This window comes from Chiloscyllium punctatum, chromosome 29 (genome assembly GCF_047496795.1).
Source record: "Chiloscyllium punctatum isolate Juve2018m chromosome 29, sChiPun1.3, whole genome shotgun sequence".
Taxonomy (NCBI): Eukaryota; Metazoa; Chordata; class Chondrichthyes; order Orectolobiformes; family Hemiscylliidae; genus Chiloscyllium; species Chiloscyllium punctatum.
Genome location: NC_092767.1, coordinates 73,079,796 through 73,099,279, shown reverse-complemented (window position 1 = coordinate 73,099,279; position 19,484 = coordinate 73,079,796). Strand labels below are relative to the sequence as shown.

The window sequence follows — 19,484 nt, the reverse complement described above, 5'->3', positions numbered from 1 at the left end:
GAACTTGCAGGGGGTGGTGTTCCCATGTATCTGCTGCCCTTGTCCTTCTAGATGGAATTGGTCATGGGTTTGGAAGGTTCTCCACAATCTTCTCCCGAGGGAAGAGATTCTTTCTCATCAGTGTCTTTATAAAGAGAAGGGATCTTCCACTTAAACGCAGTACTCCCTCAGTCTAAATCAGGTTTGTTCAATATATAATTTCAGTTGCATGACACTATGTAATCTTTTGCTAAAATTCTGTGTCTTATGGTCTTATACTCCACAACCACCTGATGAAGGAGCAGCGCTCCAAAAGCTAGTGCTTCCAAATAAAACTGTTGGACTATAACCTGGTGTTGTGATTTTTAACTTTGCCCCTGAAAGATGTCAGCCGGGTGAATCTCTCATAGAATTAGTTCCCTGGTTGGGGCTGTTTAATCTGCTCCAATCAGGGAGCCCTGGCTGACCAATATGAACAGAAGTGTCAGGGGTCCTGTTCACTCAGAGCTCTGAGGCAGCTGGATCAGTGTCAAGCACTATGCTAGTGTAAATAATGGGTGGCTTGGTGACGGATACCGGCCTTCATGGAGTTATCTCAGTTATGAGTCTCTTTAAGTAACTTTCTACCCTTCCCGAACAGCATCTTCCACCTCACGTGCGTGTGTGGGATTCGGTGAGCCTCAGCACGCTGCACGTTATCGGATCTGGAGTCTTTGATCGAGGCATTTCTTGCGTGTCCTTCTCCAAGTCCGTAAGTGTCATTCATTGATTTGTTTACGAGGCTATTGTGCTTTAGCTTAATGTATTCCCATTTTGGAAATATTTCCCCCTCTGTGGGCTAAGAGACGCGTGCACACACACACCACGTGAAATGAGCCAAAACCACTTTACAATGTTTAAAGTCAGAGAGGGATAAATGTTTTAACAAACTAAAAAATGACTGCAGATGCTGGAAACCATATTCTGGATTAGAGTGGTGCTGGAAAAGCACAGCAGTTCAGGCAACATCCGAGGAGCAGGAAAATCAACATTTCGGGCAAAAGCCCTTCATCAGGAATAGCGGCAGAGTGCCTGAAGGGTGGAGAGATAAATGAGAGGAGGGTGGGGGTGGGGAGAAAGTAGCAAAGAGTACAATAGGTGAATGGGGGAGGGGATGAAGGTGATAGGTCAGAGAGGAGGGTGGAGTGGATAGTTGGAAAAGAAGATAGGCAGGTAGGACAAGTCATGGGGACGGTGCTGACAGAGGTTAGGTGCCGGCACATTGCTGCAAACGTGGAGCGGAGGATCTTGAAGGGGAACCATTGCTGGTGTTTTTGAATCTGTAGTCTGTACTGTTTGTCCTGATTGGATCTGAACTCTGCTGGTTTAAAGGTGGCCTGGAGTCCGTGTGGGATGAGTTGGTTACGGAGGCAGGCACTGAGGAAGCAAATGTGACTGTAGTAGCGAGTCTGTTTCAATTTAGTTTGTACCTTCACTATTCTCCAAAATAGGAGTGAAGTGAGATTTAGCTGGCTAATTATTAACAACTGCAATATGAACACGCACATGCCACAGCAGACAGGAATGTGGAGTTGAAGTGGTGTTCAGATCAGCCATGATCTTGTTGAATGGCAGAGCAAGCTCAGAGGCTTACTCCTCGTTTCTAACTTTTATGTTGACCATGGACAAAACAAGTCCTGGAGTGGGGACTTGAGCCTGATACTACTTAGCTGTGAGGTTCTACTCGCTGTGCCATTAGATTCTGGAGGTGGGTGAAATCCTCTTCAATTCCTGAATCCGCTTCTATGCCAGGCCTCTTAACCTTTGGCTATTCCTACAGGAGCAAGGAGGACAGTTCCCAGGTAGTGCTACACACACCGATCCCTGTGTGGATACATCTTCCATATAGGTACCCACACAGGAACTATTCCCAATTCTGTCGCTGTCTGATGTTGAATCTGGTGTATTTCTTTTCTCCCTATATTTGAATTGAGCAGAATGGAGGGGTTCACCTGTGTGCAGTGGATGATTCCAACGAACATGTCCTGTCTGTGTGGGACTGGCAGAAAGAGCTAAAAGTGGCTGACGTGAAGGTAGGGCACCATGTTTTTGGTTGTGTTTTTATTGTGACTGGTTTGAAATGTGCCACAGCTCTCAGTAATTCACAAGGATGACTGCATCATTTGCAAATGAGATTGTATGCCTCACAGGAAATGAGGCAATGTCACATGGCAATCACACCATCTCCCTCTCTGTTGGCACATCATCACTACCACTCTACTGGAGTGGGCAATAAATGCTAGCCGAACCAGTGAGGCACCCATCCTGTGAATGAATAATAAATAAAATTGAAGTCTGTGTTCGATGTTAATGTTTTGTAAAAGGCCCATTTATTAGTGTAGAGTGGAATAACGTCAAGATAAGGCCCAACTATGAAAGGACTCTCCCTGGGAGAAGCTGACAAGATTTAGTTCAGTTCCAGTTCAATGTTAAGTTCCATGTAGCTATCAGTAATGCATATTTAGTCGTAAGGAGAAAGTGAGGACTGCAGATGCTGGAGATTAGGGTCGAGAGTGTGGTGCTAGAAAAGCACAGGTCAGGCATCATCCAAGGAGCAGGAGAATCGATGTTTCAGGCATAAGCCCTTCATCAGGTATGAGGAATATTTAGTTTTAAGTCTAGCCTGAGATCTTTAGTTCAACATCTTTTATAATGTAACCATTTTAGTCCCTCTATTCTCTTCCCATCTCCCCTTCACCTTTTCATGCTTTGCATTGCCCTCTTTGACTTTGCACATAAACATGTGGCAATAGCTCATTGGTCTAGGGGTATGATTCTGGCTTAGGCCTGTCTACATTGTAGACCTGTGAAAGGTCCTGGATCAGCCCTAAAGGGGCATTGTGGCTCAGTGGTTAGCACTGCTGCCTCACAGCACTAGGGACCTGGGTTCGATTCCAGCCTCGGGTGACTGTGTCTGTATGCAGTCTGCACATTCTCCCCATGTCTCCATGTGGGTTTCCTTCAGGTGCTCTGGTTTCTCCCACAGCCCAAAGATGTGCAGGTTAGGGTGGATTGGCCATGGGGAATGTAGGGTTACAGGGATAGGCTTGGAGGATTGGTGTGAACTTGATGGGCCAAATGGCCAGCTTCCACACTGTAGGGATTCTATGATCTAATTGGCTACATGGCTGTGTTACTGGTGGTGGTTAATGTTTAAAAAGTGAAAACCAAAAAAAAAGTCATGGTGATTTTGGTGGTGGGAAGGCACTCAGTTGTGTGTGATTTTGGAAAAAAAAGGATGAATGAATAAACAGAATTACAAAATATTTACCAACACCCGAGCCCCATCCCTTCTGTTAACGATGTCATGTACCTTCCCTGGAAGCAGGCCTTTATATTCTGATGGATTGAACCCGTCCTGTAGTGTTGTTGGATAAAGGGAGACTTGGAAATAAGTGGCCGCCTTCAAAATAAACCCAACAAGGACACCTGCAATTTTAGCAGGCACCATTGGGGGCAGCATTCTGAGCTCATCAAACTCAACATAAAGGGATCTCATTTAAAGAGTGCTCTCAACTCATCCCAAGACCGTCAAATTGAAGGCTGCCTCATGTTCTGTCATTGAGTATGTTAAAGACTGGGGAGCAGTCGGGGGAAGTGGAATTGAAGCTCCAGATCAGCCAAGGCCATATTACATTGAGTACAGGCTCAATGGGCTGAATGGCACACTCCTGCCTTTTGTATTTCTTACAGTCACGCAATGCCCTGTAGCCACCTTGTGCCCATTGGAAGGGAGTTTCTCCATGACTTGCTCCTTGTGTGCAGGTGCCTGTCTAACCTCTGTCTGTGTGTTCCACATCCTTTTGTTTTTAAACAGTGTTCCAACGAGTCAGTGCTGGCAGTGAGTTTCCACCCCACTGAAGCCCAGCTCCTCATCACCTGCGGCAAATCCCACATTTGCTTCTGGACGATGGAAGGCAACACTCTTTCCAAGAAGCATGGCATTTTTGAGGTGAGCTGCTTTTGTTCTTGCAGATGGGGTGGTGGGAAAGCCCCTGTGCTACTGGAAGAGCTGCTCGGGGACAGGCCCTTCGGCCCACTAACCCTGTGCTGACACATGACACCTTTCTAAACTATAAAAACCGTTTCCCTGTACACAATCCATATCCCTATATTCCTATCTCTGTCCAGATGCATTGTAAACATTGTTATTATCTGTTCCTATCACCAGCTCTGGCAGTGTATTCCAGACACTTGTTGCACTTTTTTTTTAGAAACAAAAAAAAAGTCTGTCTCATCTTTTAATTCCCCCCCCTTATGCCTTAAACCTGCATCCCTTAGTAACTCTAATTTCTATCCTTAAGGTTAGATTTCCCCTACAGTGTGGAAACAGGCCCTTCAGCCCAACCAGTCCACACTGACCCTCTGAAGGGTCGCCCACCCAGACCCATTTCCCTCTGACTGACCCACCTAACACTGTGGGGCACTTTAACATGGCCGATTCACCTGACCCTGCACATCTTTGGAGTGTGGGAGGAAATCGGAGCACCCGGAGGAAACCCACACAGACACCAAGAGAACGTGCAAACTCCACACAGACTATCACCTGAGGCTGGAATTGAACCTGAGTCCCTGATGCTGTGAGGCAGCAGTGCTAACCACTGAGCCACTCTACCACCCTAGCCTGGTGGAAAATCTCTGACCACCCATTCTATCCATGCCCCCCTCCATCTTGTAAAATTCCATCAGAACAGTTTAGGTTAGATTACTTGGTGTGGAAACAGGCCCTTCAGCCCAACCAGTCCACACCGACCTGCCACCCACCAGACCCATTCCCCTACACCTAACACTACGGACAATTTAGCATGGCCAATTCACCTGACCTGCACATTTTTGGACTGTGGGAGGAAACTGGAGCACCCGAAGGAAACCCACGCAGACACTGAGAATGTGCAAACTCCACACAGTCGCCTAAGGCAGGAATCGAACCCAGGTCTCTGGCGCTGTGAGGCAGCAGTGCTAACCATTGTGCCACCCAGTTGTTCAGTGGAATATTTTTGCAGGAAGTGTCTGAGATGCAAACCATTGAGAATGGCACTCCGTCACTGTCCCATCTCTGTGGGATTTGAGCGGTGGTCCTTTATAAACTTGTGGACATGTAAAAATGTTAGTCGGCAATTAGTTTACGTGGTCATTGGGACGATGACATGTAGACTGGGAGTTGGTCCTGTCTTGCCTGTAGAGGTTAAAACATGGCCTGATTAGATTAGATTACTCAGTGTGGAAACAGGCCCTTCGGCCCAAAAAGTCCACACCGACCTGCCAAAGCGCAACCCACCCATTTCCCCAACATTTACCCCTTTACCTAACACTATGGGCAATTTAGTATGACCAATCCACCCTGACCTGCACATCTTTGGACTGTGGGAGGAAACCGGAGCACCCGGAGGAAACCCATGCAGACACGGGGAGAACGTGCAATCTCCACACAGTCAGTCGCCTGAGGCGGGAATTGAACCTGGGTCTCTGGCGCTGTGAGGCAGCAGTGCTAACCACTGTGCCACCGTGCCGCCCTCCTGTATACAGTTTGTGCTTTTATTATGCTTAAATCAAAAGCAAAAGTTTTTGACTTTTTGTAAATAATGAATCTTTTGAGACAACCTTTTATTTTCTCTTCTGAGACCCTATAACTGGGGCCTGAGACTGTGTAGGGACAAGAGTAGGGGTCCCTGTCCAGGTGATAAATCTGTGGAGCCAGTCGCTGTCTTTGGCTCTACCCAGTATAGTGAAGACTTTGATTTTCCCCCACTCTCTCTTCCCCCTTCAAACCTCCCCACTAGGGAATCTAGAAATAGGACCGACAACTTCATAATAAAGGAGATCTATTTTAAGGTGGCGATGAAGTTTTTTTTTAGATTAATTTGAATCTTTCGAGTACTCTATCTCCGAGCTCAGCTGCTGGGTTTATTCGGGGCCGAGGCAAAGTAGGCATAGAGTCATAGAGATGTACAGCATGGAAACAGACCATTTGGTCCAACATGTCCGTGCTGTCTGGATATCCCAACCCAATCTAGTCCCACCAGCCTTTTGCACTTTTGGGAATTTAAGGGACCAGATGACACAGGAGCAAAAGTGGACCATTCAGCCCATTGAACAGCAATGTGGACTCAATGAGATCATGGCTGATCTAATAACCCTCCACTCCAATTTTCTGCCTCTGTCCATGTGGTCATTGGAACAAGGGCCGAGTAGATCTAGTTGACTGAGATCCTTCGTTGGCCCAGGTTAACAAACCCGATTGGGGAGCTCTGGCTCTTTTAATCAATAGTGTGGAAGCAGGCCATTCAGCCCGTAGAGTCCACAACCTTCCAAAAAAAAATCCCACCCCCTATAATTCTCATGGCCAATCCACCTAGCCTGTGCATCTCTGGACACTATGGAGCAATTTCCCTTGGCCAATCCATCCTAACCTGCACACCTTTGGACTGTGGGAGGAAACCAGAGCATCCCTACCCAGACACTGGGAGAATGTGCAAACTCCAAACAGACAGTCACCAGAGGCTGGAATCGAGCCCAGGTCCCTGGTGCTGTGAGGCAGTAGTGCTAGCCACTGTGCTGCCCCTACATCGATTGATCCTTTTATTTTTCTGAAGGAGAATATTTGCAGGGCTATGGGGAAAGCGGAAGGCATGTTGGACTATTTGGACCACTGTTTCAAAGAGCCAGCGCAGCTGTGATGGACCGAATGGCCTTTTATTTTTGGGGCTGTCAATCACTTGATTCTTTTTATTTTTTGAAACTTTATTTTTTTTTCTTTTTACAGAAGCAAGAGAAACCCAAATACCTTCTGTGTTTGGCTTTTTCTGAAAACGGGGATGTGATCACTGGTGACTCAAGTGGAAATTTGGTTGTTTGGGGAAAAGGTAAGGAAGTAACTGGTAATGATTGCAGAACTGGCTAGTGTTCCTGGACCTGCTGTTCTGGAATCTGCTTTAAGGACAACAGAAACTGAAAGACATGTACGTTTGCATGATGCCTTTTTTTGTGTGGTCTCTGGCCATTCCAGTGTATTTTGCAACTGATTTTGAGGTTTAATGTGTGAGGGATTGCAGAATGCTGAGGTGCAGGGGAGTCTGGGTGTTATGAATCACAACTTGTCGTACCTGCATGCATTTGAGGCAGGACCGATCAATGTCGGCCTTTATTGCATTGAGAGTGAAGTTTGAAAGCTTTGATACGACTTGACGGGGCCTTGAGACTGCACCTGGAGTACGGAGTACAATTCTGGGAACCTTTTTAAAGGATTACACTTTGGTCGTTGTTCAGGGTAAGATCACTCTGCTGAATCCTGGGATGAATCTGTTGCCTCTTGAGGCCAGGTTGAGTAGGTTAGGCCTGTAATTGTTGGAGTTTGGGAGAATCTGATGTGATCTTCTTGAAACCTAGGATTCTGACAGCGTGGATGCTGAGAGGATGTTTCTGGTTATGGGGGCTTGTAGAACTAGACTGAGGGGGCTTCTCACCTGGAGGTGAGTTGGAATTTCATCTGGGGGTCTTTAGTCTTTGGGTTTCTCTCTTGCGTCACTCCTCCTTTTCCCTCCAAGGAAAGCGGTGAAGTTGGGTCATCGGACAGACCTGTGTAACTCAAAAGTGAGTCCATGGTTATAGAGAACAGAAAGGAAAGGAACTCTGAGACAGCCTTCAGACCAATCTGTTGATACTGTTGACTGCAAGAGTAGGCACAATGGGCTGAATGGTCAAATGTACAGCATGGAAACCCTTCAGTCTAACCAGCCCACATCAATCAGCTTTCCTACATTAATCTAGTTCCATTTTTCAGCACTTGGCCCATATCCCCCCAAACCCTTCCTATTCATATACCCATCCAAATGCCTTTTAACTGTTGTAATTGTACCAGCCTCCACCACTTCCTCTGGCCGCTCATTCCACACATGCACCACCCTCTGTGAAAATGATGCCCCTTTTAAATCTTTCCCCCTCACCCTAAACTTGTTCCTGAATTGTATGACCTTGAGGGGCAGTCCCATTGATGTGCATATGTGTATTTAAGGAGTTTGGTTAGGTATAGAGAGAAAGTGTTGCCTCTTCATGGGGTTGGGGGAGTGAGTCCAGGACTAAGAGGCATCACCATCACATAGGACAGCCAACCATGGTGTATCCCATACCAACACAGGAAGTGGATACTTGTCTTCCTCTCCCAGTCAGGATCATATGAAATGCTTTAACAGTGGGATTTTGGGCTCAAGAGTTTTTAAGGAACATGGACCCAAACCTGGTGGATGGAGTTGTGCTGCAGATCAGTCATGCTATTATTGAACAGCTGATTACTATAAAGCTGGAGGAGAGGAAGTGCCAATTAGCTGGACAGCTGGCTTGCAACAGTGATGCCAACCGTGTGGGATCAGTTCTCTCTCTCCAGCTGAGCTTTCCTTCAAGATCCTGCCTTCTAAATCTCAGCCCTCATCTGAGGCATGTTGACACAGGTTAAAGTTGCCATCAGTTGTTGCTCTCTGTGACCAATGCCAACTTCTACTTTTCGGACAAGGGTGCCCATAATTTGAGTATAATGAGGATCACGTAAATGATTTGCCTACAGTATGGAAACAGGGTCTTCAGCTCAACAAGCCCACACCACATCTCCTGAAGAGTAATCCATTCCCCTACGTTTAGCCCCTGACTAATGCACCTTACACTACGGGCAATTTAGCACAGCCAATTCTCCTAACCTGCACATCTTTTGGACTGTGGGAGGAAACCCGCACAGACACTGGGAGAATGTGCAAACATCACACAGGCAGTTGCCTGAGGTGGGAATCGAACCCAGGCCCCTGGCGCTGTGAGGCAACAGTGCTAACCACTGAGCCACTGTGCTGCCCATGTTAATTCCTGCAGCTGATCACTTGACTTACGTCAGTAAGAGAAGATGCCAGTCTAGAACGAGCAGGTGACAGGGTGGCTGACTTGGACAGTAAGGTGCTGCCTGACCTGTTGTGCTGTCCCAGTGCCCCACATTTTGACTTGGACAGTAAGGTATTGGGTTGGGCATCTACTTGATATGGCTGTAAATTAAGATTGCGCTTTACCTATGTAGCTGAAAAGTCTTACTTGCACTCCTCCAAGGCTGCCTGCTGCTCATTTTAATATGTGGAAACATCCCAGTGATGCCCCAGACTGGGGTTCTTCCACGGCCAGGGAGCAGAACTGGCTTAAAGTACCAAGATAAAGCAGAAATGGGGTTCCTCTCCCTCTGAGGAGAAGGTAGAAGCATTCTGATAACACTTCTCTTCATAAATTATAGACCATCAATGAGAAAGATGCTCTCACTTCAATGACTAAAACCCCAACAGCAAATTCAGGCAATTTTAACTAAATGTCTTTTTCAGCTTTTTTTTAAACATTGGAACAAGATATACTCCCACTGTTTCTGTGGTGCATCCTGTTTTCAGAGGGTATAGATTAGCATTTAATTCTCTTTTACCCACTCTTTTTTTTTCTGTCCCTCTGTCCCTCTGTCCCTCTGTCCCTCTGTCCCTCTGTCCCTCTGTCCCTCTGTCCCTCTGTCCCTCTGTCCCTCTGTCCCTCTGTCCCTCTGTCCCTCTGTCCCTCTGTCCCTCTGTCCCTCTGTCCCTCTGTCCCTCTGTCCCTCTGTCCCTCTGTCCCTCTGTCCCTCTGTCCCTCTGTCCCTCTGTCCCTCTGTCCCTCTGTCCCTCTGTCCCTCTGTCCCTCTGTCCCTCTGTCCCTCTGTCCCTCTGTCCCTCTCTTATCTGCAGTCCCCTGGTTTCTGCTCAATGGTTTATCCTCCCTGCTATGTGGTTCATCTTTTTTCTTTTTTGCAGGAACTAACCGGATCAGCTCAGCGGTTCAGGGGGCTCACGAAGGTGGCATTTTCAGCCTCTGCGTGCTGAATGATGGGACTCTTGTGTCCGGTGGAGGGAAAGATCGCAAAGTCATCCTCTGGGACCGGCAGTACCACAAGGTCCAGGAAACCGAGGTGATTAGGAAACCGGTTTCAGTGCTCCGGTTCAACTCTGGGATGGCAGGTTCCCTCTGGGGTAACCTTGCTGACGAGCCATTGTGGGCCTCCCTGTGACCAACCTCAGTCTAAGAGTGCGGTGCTGGAAAAGCACAGCCGCTCAGACAGCATCTGAGTGGCAGGAGAGTCAATGTTTCAAGCGTAACCTCGTTCCTGATGAAGAGCTTTTGCCCGAAACGTCAACTCCTCTGCTGCCTGACCTGCTGTGCTTTTCCAGCACCACACACTTCTTCTACTCTGATCGCCGGCATTTGCAGTCCTCCCTGTCTCCAATGTGACCAAACCTCCCCCATATGAGGGCAGCTTTAAAGTCAATATTCGCGATTCCGTGAGACACCCAAATCCTTTTCTCAATATCAGTGATGGAGACTCCACAGCCTTTTGTGCTTGAGCTCCAAAGAGACACAACCTTTTTTTTGAATAAAGTAATTTCTCCTCCTCTATCCTAAATGATTTGACCCTTTATCCTGAGACGGTGTATCTCCTGTGGTTAGAGGGAACTTGGAAAAACACAGGATGGTGGAGGTTTGGAGCTCACTGCCTGGAAGGTGAAAACCCTCATTATATAAAGAAAACTGCTTTAGATGTGGACTTGAGGTGCTGTCCCTGTCAGGGTGCTATAGGCCAAGAACTGGACGCTGAGATTTGGGCAGGACCACTTGCTTCTAGTTAGTGTGAATATGATGGGCTGAATGGTCTCCCTCTTTTTTTTTTGGGGTGTGGTGTAACCTCGCTACGTTCCTTCTGTCGTGGATTGACTGATTCTGAAGAGGCTAAACATAGATAGAAAAGTACAGCACAGAACAGGCCATTTGGCCCACGCTGTTGTGCCGAGATTTAATCCTAATATAAATAACTTAATCTACGCAGCCCTCAATTCACTGCTATCCACGTGCATATCCAGCAGTCGCTTATATGACCCTAATAACTCTGCTTCCAACTACTGGATGACACCGGTGCATCCAAATTGTGTTTCCCTTAATGTCTGTCTTGTGTATTTTGTTTTTTTTTATTAAACACAGATCCCTGAGGCCTTTGGCCCAGTGAGGACAATTGCAGAAGGAAAAGGCGATGGATTATTCATTGGCACAACAAGGAACTGCATCCTCCAAGGCACACTGAGCGGGGGATACTGCCCTATTGTACAAGTAAGAAACTGCAAATGTTGAACAAAATCCTTTTTATTTTACCCTCCCCTCACCCTTTTTCATGTTGATTGTCTTTGTCTTTAATTCTCTGTCCTGGGGGGGAAAGAACTTTTTTTTTAAACTGCAGTAAGCGTAGCATCCCTGGTGCTCTGTGGTATGCTTCTGGCAGCAAATGAATGAATGAATGCTGGTTGAGAGGGAGGTTGGCGAAAAGGGTTTTGAGTGTTGACTGCTTTCCGAATGTGCTGAGGCAAGATGGCGAGGTTGTTTAATTGGGCAGTGTGTAACACTTTTAAGGAACAATGCTGGAAGAGGAACGAAGGGTGAAGGGACTAGTGTATGGAGGATGTCACTGAGCTACGGGCCACAACTATAAAGTGAATTAATGTTAACTAGGACCAGGGTGTTTCATTTATCTCCTCTGCTGGCGTTTTGAAGAAGAAAGAAGATTTTTACCAGTGGGTTTGTTTTTGTATGACTTCAGTGTCCTCTGATTCTCTGAAGTGAAGGTCATCAAAACAGTGCCTTTAGTTTGTGCCATATTCCATTTTACTCTCTCCCAACACATACCCCCCCCCCCCCCCCCCCAAACCCACCCAGTGCTCGCTGATCTGCCTAGGCCCTTTGAACGGTGGTTCCAATTGTAAAATTCTCATGCTTGTTTGCAAATCGCTCTAGCCTATCTTTGTGTTCCTCCTCACCCTCTGAAATCTCAGCTCTTCCCCAATCTCAGCCTCGTGAACATCCACCACCAGTCACTGTGCCTTCAGTTCCCTGAGGCCCGTGCTCTGGAGTTCTCTCCAACTCCCTCCACCTGTCTATCTCTCTCTTTCTTTCTGTCCCTTTTTTTTTGTTTTCTTCAAGACTTTTTCTTTAAAATGCCTCCTTTTTTAAAAAAAATCGGATGCCCAAAATTCCAAATATTTCCTTTTGTCAGTGTCGTGTTTAATTTTCGAAAGCCCCAACAAAGTACCTTTTGTAACCTTTTCACTCTGCAAGGTGCTGTATAATTGTTTGTTCTTGCCTACCGTGAAATATATGTCCCCACTAGATGTGGGGAGTGAGGGCAGGAAGTAAATAGTTGCCATGACCAATCATTGGAAAAATGGGCCAAACATGATCCTTGACCGAGGAGGCACAGAGTCTAGATTCAAGTGGTGCTGGAAAAGCACAGCAGGTCAGGCAGCATCCGAGGAGCAGGGAAATTGACATTTCAGGCAAAAGCCCTTCATCAGGAATGAGGCTGGGAGCCTGCAGAGTGGAGAAATAAATGAGGGGGAGTGGGGGTGGGGATGGAGGTGGTGGATCAAAGACATGGTTGAAGAGCTTCAGGGCAGAGGAGATGACCAGAGAGAGAGAGAGAGAGAGAGACTCTCTCAGATTCTTGTTGAGAGAGGAGGACAGCTTCTTCAAGGCAGGCATCCTTGCAAGAGGATTCGCAGTCGGGTTAAAATCAACTAGGTAAAAACCAGGACTGTGGATGCTGGAAACCAGATTCTGGAATAGAGTGGTGCTGGAAAAGCACAGCAGGTCAGGCAGCATCACAGAGACAAGATGATGTTTGGTACACTCCTCTTTCTTGGTCAGAGCATTGAGTTGGGAGGTCATGTTGCAGCTATACAAGACCGTGGTTAGGCCACTTTTGGAAACCCGTTCAATTCTGCCCTCCCTGCTATAGGAAGGATGTTGAAAGGGTTCGGCAAAGATTTACAAGGTTGTTGCCAGGGTTGGGGGTTTCAGCAAGAGGGAGTGATGGAATAGGCTGGGGTTGTTTTCCCTGGAGTGTCGGCGGCTGAGGAGGGAACCTTTAGAGATTTATAAAAATCATGAGGCGTGTGAATAGCCAAGGTCATTTTTCTTTCTCCGGGTAGGAGGGGGGGGGTCCAAAACGAGAGGGCATACCTTTTTAAGATGAAAGGAGAAAGATTTAAAAGGGAACTTGAGGGGCAACTACTTGCTGAGCATGGAATGAGCTGCAGGAGGAAGTGGTGGAGGCTGATACAATTATAGCATTTAAAAGGTATCTGGGTGGGTATATGAAGAGGAAGGGTTTAGAGGGATATGGGCCGGGTGCTGGCAAATGGGACTAGAGTAAGTTAGGATATCTGGTCAGCATGGATGAGTTGGACCGAAGGGTCTATTTCCATGCTGTACATCTTTGACCAGCTATTTCTTTTCAGAATCCTCCTCTTTGGCTGTTCCTCAAAGATATTAAAAAAAACATATGTTCATATAATTTTTTTTTGTTGGTTTTGCTCCTGTTCTAGATCAGAGACTGAATGGTGTGTGGGGACAAACTTAAGCCTTTCTGTTTCTCAGGATGAAGGTGTATGCTTTCCCCTACTTGATTCTTGTGTCACGGTGTTAATCTTCCTCCGCAGGGTCATACTGATGAGCTGTGGGGACTCTCTGCTCACCCGGCTGAGGGCAGGTTTGTGACGTGTGGGCAAGACAAGTTGATCCATTTCTGGGACTCCACGTCACACCAGCCAGTCTGGAGTAAGGCTCTCGATGTAAGTCACTGAGAAAGTACAAGTCATTACTTTACTTTATCACTAGGATTCCGATGTGCGGTGCTCGGCAACTGGTGACCAAGGTGTAGATGGTGGTGATGCTGCAGTAAATCTGGAAGGGTCCAGTCTTAACCCCCTTTGGTTCAAATCCCACCACATCCGAATGTGAAATCAGTTAGTAAATCTGGAATTATAAAGGTAGTCTCTGTCATAATGACTGGGTAATGCTACTAATTGTTGTGAAAGCCTAATTTGGTTCACTTTTTTTTGTTTCTTTTGAGAATAGGAAGTCGTCTGTACTTACCTGGGCCCAGCCTACACTTATCTCCAAACCCACAGCAATGGGCTTTGATTCTTATCTGCCATCTGAAATAACCCCAGCAGGCCACTGTTCAAGTTCAGTTAGGGGTCTGCTGCAAATGTTAGCCTTTCCAACAATGCCCCCATCCCATGGCAGCGTAAAGGAAAGAAATAACCAGGCACCTGGAGTCCAGGTACCCACCAGTAAAAAGGTGTGAGCAAGTGGTAATGCTCTTGTCTCAGTCTGCTGTTGGTTCGTGTCCTACTCTCCTCCAAAATGGACAATTAATCTAGCCTAACACTCCAGTGATCTTTCTGAGGGAAAGCTGCTGTGTCTGATGTGTTGTCAGGCATGAAAGCTGACCTCTAGCCTCTCTGAGGTCTGGGCAATGTAAAGGATACGACCATTGCTATTTTGAAAAACTGCAGGGAGGTGCTTGGGTATTACCACCTTAAGTGTTGGAGCTTGCTGTCTGTAAATTGCCTGTTATGATTCTGAGATGGAAACTGTGCAGTTGTCTGTAAAATGCTTTGATTATACAGAGACAGTGGAAGGTGATAATATGGGTGAGACCACTTCTGGAGTACTGTGTACATTTCTGGTTGCCCTGTTATAGGAAGGATATTGTTAAGCTGGAGAGGGTTCAGAAAAGATTTACCAGTTTGAGTAATAAGGAGAGACTGGGACTTTTTTCACTGGGGGTTAGGAGGCTGAGGGGTGACCTTCGAGGTTTAAAATCATGAGGGGCAAGGATAAGGAGAACCTCTTCCCTAGGATGGGAGGAGTTCAAAATTGGGAGAGGGGGGCATATTTTTAAGGTAAGTAGAGAAAGGACACAAGAGGCAACTTTTTTTTTACACTGTTCACATGTCAAACTTCCAAAAGAAGTGGTGGATGCTAGTACAGTCACAACGTTTAAAAGATATTTGGATCAGTACGTGAATAGGAAAGGTTTGGGGGGCATATGGGCCAGGAGTGGGCAGGTGGGACTAGTTTAGTTTGGGATTATGGTCGGCATGAGTTGGTTGAATGGAAGAGTTGGTTTCTGTGCTCTGACTTTTTTTTTCTTGCTTTTTCCTTTTTGACCTGCCATTTCCACAATCGGGTCAGTAATTGTACTTGGAAACAAAGTCAGCAAAGCTCCACCAGTCTAGAAACCTCTGGAGAGAAAGCAGAGTTAATGTTTCAGGTCCAGTAACCCTTCTTCAGAACTCGATTGTACAATCTAACTAAGGGTGGATTTCGCTTAAGGGTTGGGTGGAAAAGTGGAGTTGAGGATTATCAGATCAGCCATGATGTCATTGGACAGCAGAATAGTCTTAGTGGGCTAAATGGCCTACTTCTGCTATGTCTAATGGCATTTATTTAAATGCTGAGAATAGTCCTTGTGATGTCACTGTCGTTAACTGTATATATTTCACTACCACTTCAGTGAGGGCGGGGGGGGTATCCTGTCATGAGAGGCTGAGTAAATGTGGCTTACCTCTGGGGGTTTGGTTGAGTGAAGGGTCTTCTCGGGGTAGACGCTGAGGAACAGTGCTCTCCCCACCCACTGGGAAATTTTAGAACAGGGGTCCGCAGTCTCCAGATGAAGGACCGGTCAGTTAGGACCAAAAGGGGGAGAGACGACGTCCCTGAAAAGGTTGAGAATATTTTGGAGTTCTCTCCTCCTCCTCCACCTCCTCAGTTTGTTTCTGCCCCATGATCGAAAACTTCTGGAGGCAGTGATTCAGACACCCTCTCTCGGCCCTTCAGGGAGCCAAGGGAGGAGGCGGGGAGGTTGAGTTAAGGTGTTGGTCATATCATTTTGAATATTCGAGTGGGCTCTCGGAACCATGGGGTCAACTCCTGCTAATTCTTGAGATATCCCTCCGCACGCGAAGTAGCACATAACAACCTGGTCAGAAAGCAATAGGACAAGAGACTCAATCCCAAGATGTTCATGGTGGCCTTCTCGTTTGATAAACTGACAACATAAAGATGCGCGTGCTTAACATTTTGCAAAGTGATCCTGTGGTGATTCTGTCTTTAAGAGGTGTGTTTTTGTCCTGTTTTCTTTTAGAGAGATTGGGGGGGACAGGTCTGTGAGAAGATAAACAATTTGTGGGGCCTTGAGGGCTTATTAAAGTTGGAACAATAGAAGCAGCCTGAAGGGGTGTGGTCAAGCTGTCTTAGACCAAGGATTTTTAGTTAGCTTTGAAGGTTAGGCAGCAGTTGCTGCTGGGGTCTCAGCAGAGTTGGAAGCTGCAGTAAATGCCTCCTTACTGCTACAGAGTTTCCACTTGATGCTTTTATTCTGCTGGATTACATGTGAGACAATCTGTGTCGGAATTTGTCTTTTTGCCAAGGGGTGTGTTTATGGGATGGTACTATATTGGAACAGTTAATTCGTAATAATTACTGTATCTATTATTTCAAGTTCTTCCTCCTTTTTTTTTGTTTTTGTTTTAACTAGCGTTTGAATAAATTTGTGTCTTGCTTCATGTGGAGTAGTCCAGTTGCATCTGGAACACAACCCTTTATATTTGTCTTTATAAAAGTAAGAAAACGTTAGGGTCCAGGATACCACCTTTTTAAAAATATTTGCAGAGGTCTGGTATGGTCCATAACAGACTCTACTTCTATCTGATTTTCAGAAGGAAATGGATGAGTTATATTTTGAGGTTTACTGTACATTTTTTGTTTATTCCCCCCCCCCCCCCCCCATCTTTTTATTTCTTGCCAGGATGCAGCTCAGTCAGTTGGTTTCCATCCCAGTGGGTCTGTTATCGCAGTGGGAATGCAAACTGCAAGGTAAGCCTGCTCCAGGTAATTGTTAAATACAAACCAGGTACTCATTGATCATGCTGCAGGCACATCGAGCAGAGTCTCTTTAGTTTTCATATCCGTTCTAACGCAGCGCTTTTGAGAGGCACGACTGGGGCGCAGTTGGTTCTCGAGGTTCCTCAATTTACAGGCGAAAAAGGCCTAGGTAAAGTGATTGACAAGAGTCTTCCCCTAGGGTGGTGGGGGGGGAGTTCAAAACTAGGGCACATCTATCCAAGATGAGGGGAGAAAGGTTTAATAACTGAAACTCTTTTTTTTTTACACGGGTGGTTCAAGTGTGGAATCAACTTCCTGGGGAAGTGGTGGATGCAGGTACAGTTACAATGTTTTAAAAGGCACTTTGGATAAGTACATGAATAGGGAAAGGCTTGGAGGGATGTGCATCCAGGAGAGTGGTGCTAGAAAAATGCAGCCGGTCACGTAGCATTCAAGGAGCAGGAGAGTCGACATTTCGAGCTCCCCGGATACTGCCTGACCAGCTGTACTTTTCCAGCCCCCCCCCCCCCCCGTTTCTTGACTCTGATCTGCAGTCCTCACTTCCTCCTTGGAGGGATATGGGCCTAATACAGGTAGTGGGACTAGTTTTGTTTGGGAACATGGTTGACACAGCCTGTTGGGACTGCAGGGTCCGTTTCTGTGCTGTATGACTCTGTGTGTCTCGGAGTCACGTCGTGCTGTGAAACTTCACCTGATTCGACAGGCCAATTCTGGATCTGCTGTTCAGCTTGACACCTGGAGCAGGACACCTCGCTAGGAGAGCAGGATTGCCTCCATGTTTATTCTTTCCTTCTCCACCTCCCAGGATTTAAGATTTTGAGACTGAATAAGGTACAGCTTTGATGGGCATATCAGCAGTTTGAATGATTTTGGGAGTGCGCTGTTTCCCTGGTCACTAATGCTGTGATCAGGGACCGTATCAATAGTGTCTTTAAAGCCTTTCCTCCCTCCTGTGCCAGGCTGGCCATCAAGAGTTGAGAACACGGTGGCCTGGTACAGAGGCAAAAGGAACTCGAAAGCAAAAGAAAAGTTTATTATGATAAAAATAACAGTTTGAAGTGAAATTTCTAAAACTCCTCACTTTTTAAATTTATTTCATATCAAGCCTGTAGTTCCCCAGTGCCATATCTGTCACTTTTACTTTTCATATGAATGTTGGCTAAGCCAGCGTTTGCAGCCTATCCCTAATTAATCTTTGGGTGGGGGGTGGGGGGGGGGGGCAGGTTGGTGAGCTGCTACATTGAACCATTGAAGTCCATGGCATGTGTAAACCCACCATGCTGTTTAACATGAGTGTAGCAGTTTTCAGCTGTAGCCATTTCAGAAAAAAGCACACTGCTGCAGATCTGGACTCCCCTCTAGGCCAGACCAAGTAAGACTGCAAATGGGTGTTTTTAATGATGTGTCTGTCTCTCTCTCTCTCTCTCTCTCTCTCTCTCTCTCCTCTTCCCCCGCCCTCCCCCGCCCTCCTCCCGCCCCCCTCTCTCCTCCCTCCCCCCCTCCCCTCCCCTCCCCCCCACTCTCCTCCCTCCCCCCCACTCCTCCCTCCCTCCCTCCCCCCCCCACTCTCCTCCCTCCCTCCCCCCCCCACTCTCCTCCCTCCCTCCCTCCCCCCCCACTCTCCTCCCTCCCTCCCTCCCCCCCCACTCTCCTCCCTCCCTCCCTCCCCCCCCCACTCTCCTCCCTCCCTCCTCCCCCCCCACTCTCCTCCCTCCCTCCCTCCCCCCCACTCTCCTCCCTCCCTCCCTCCCCCCCCACTCTCTCCCTCCCTCCTCCCTCCCCCCCCCACTCTCCTCCCTCCCCCCCCACTCTCCTCCCTCCCCCCCCCCACTCTCCTCCCTCCCCCCCCCCCCACTCTCCTCCCTCCCTCCCTCCCCCCCCCACTCTCCTCCCTCCCTCCCTCTCTCCTCCCTCCCCCCCCCACTCTCCTCCCTCCCCCCCCACTCTCCTCCTCCCCCCCCACTCTCCTCCCTCCCTCCCTCCCCCCCCCCACTCTCCTCCCTCCCTCCCTCCTCCCTCCTCCCTCCCTCCCCCCCACTCTCCTCCCTCCCCCCCCCCCACTCTCCTCCCTCCCTCCTCCCCCCCCCCCACTCTCCTCCCTCCCCCCCCCCCACTCTCCTCCCTCCCCCCCCCCACTCTCTCCCTCCCTCCCTCCCCCCCCCACTCTCCTCCCTCCCTCCCCCCCCCACTCTCCTCCCTCCCTCCCTCCCCCCCACTCTCCTCCCTCCCCCCCCCACTCTCCTCCCTCCCTCCCCCCCCCACTCTCCTCCCTCCCTCCTCCCCCCCCCACTCTCCTCCCTCCCTCCTCCCCCCCCACTCTCCTCCCTCCCTCCTCCCCCCCCCACTCTCCTCCCTCCCTCCTCCCCCCCCCACTCTCCTCCCTCCCTCCTCCCCCCCCCACTCTCCTCCCTCCCTCCTCCCCCCCCCACTCTCCTCCCTCCCCCCCCCCCCCACTCTCCTCCCTCCCCCCCCCCACTCTCCTCCCTCCCCCCCCCCACTCTCCTCCCTCCCCCCCCCCACTCTCCTCCCTCCCCCCCCCACTCTCCTCCCCCCCCCCCCCCACTCTCCTCCCTCCCCCCCCCCCCCACTCTCCTCCCTCCCCCCCCCCACTCTCCTCCCTCCCCCCCCCCCCCCACTCTCCTCCCTCCCTCCCTCCCCCCCCCCACTCTCCTCCCTCCCTCCCTCCC

The 19,484-nt window shown here is 48.4% G+C and overlaps 1 protein-coding gene across 4 annotated transcripts in view; it reads left to right on the top strand.

Moving 5' to 3' along the window:
- Positions 1-19,484, top strand: part of eml2 (EMAP like 2) — a 137,198-nt gene that overhangs the window by 96,596 nt on the left and 21,118 nt on the right. For all 4 annotated transcript variants that reach the window (XM_072549407.1, XM_072549408.1, XM_072549409.1 and 1 more), the window contains 8 exons: positions 620-730; positions 1,956-2,051; positions 3,836-3,970; positions 6,782-6,881; positions 9,816-9,970; positions 11,035-11,160; positions 13,542-13,673; positions 16,700-16,767. In XM_072549407.1, coding sequence (XP_072405508.1) covers positions 620-730; positions 1,956-2,051; positions 3,836-3,970; positions 6,782-6,881; positions 9,816-9,970; positions 11,035-11,160; positions 13,542-13,673; positions 16,700-16,767 — 923 coding nt within the window. The remainder of the gene's footprint in view (positions 1-619; positions 731-1,955; positions 2,052-3,835; positions 3,971-6,781; positions 6,882-9,815; positions 9,971-11,034; positions 11,161-13,541; positions 13,674-16,699; positions 16,768-19,484) is intronic.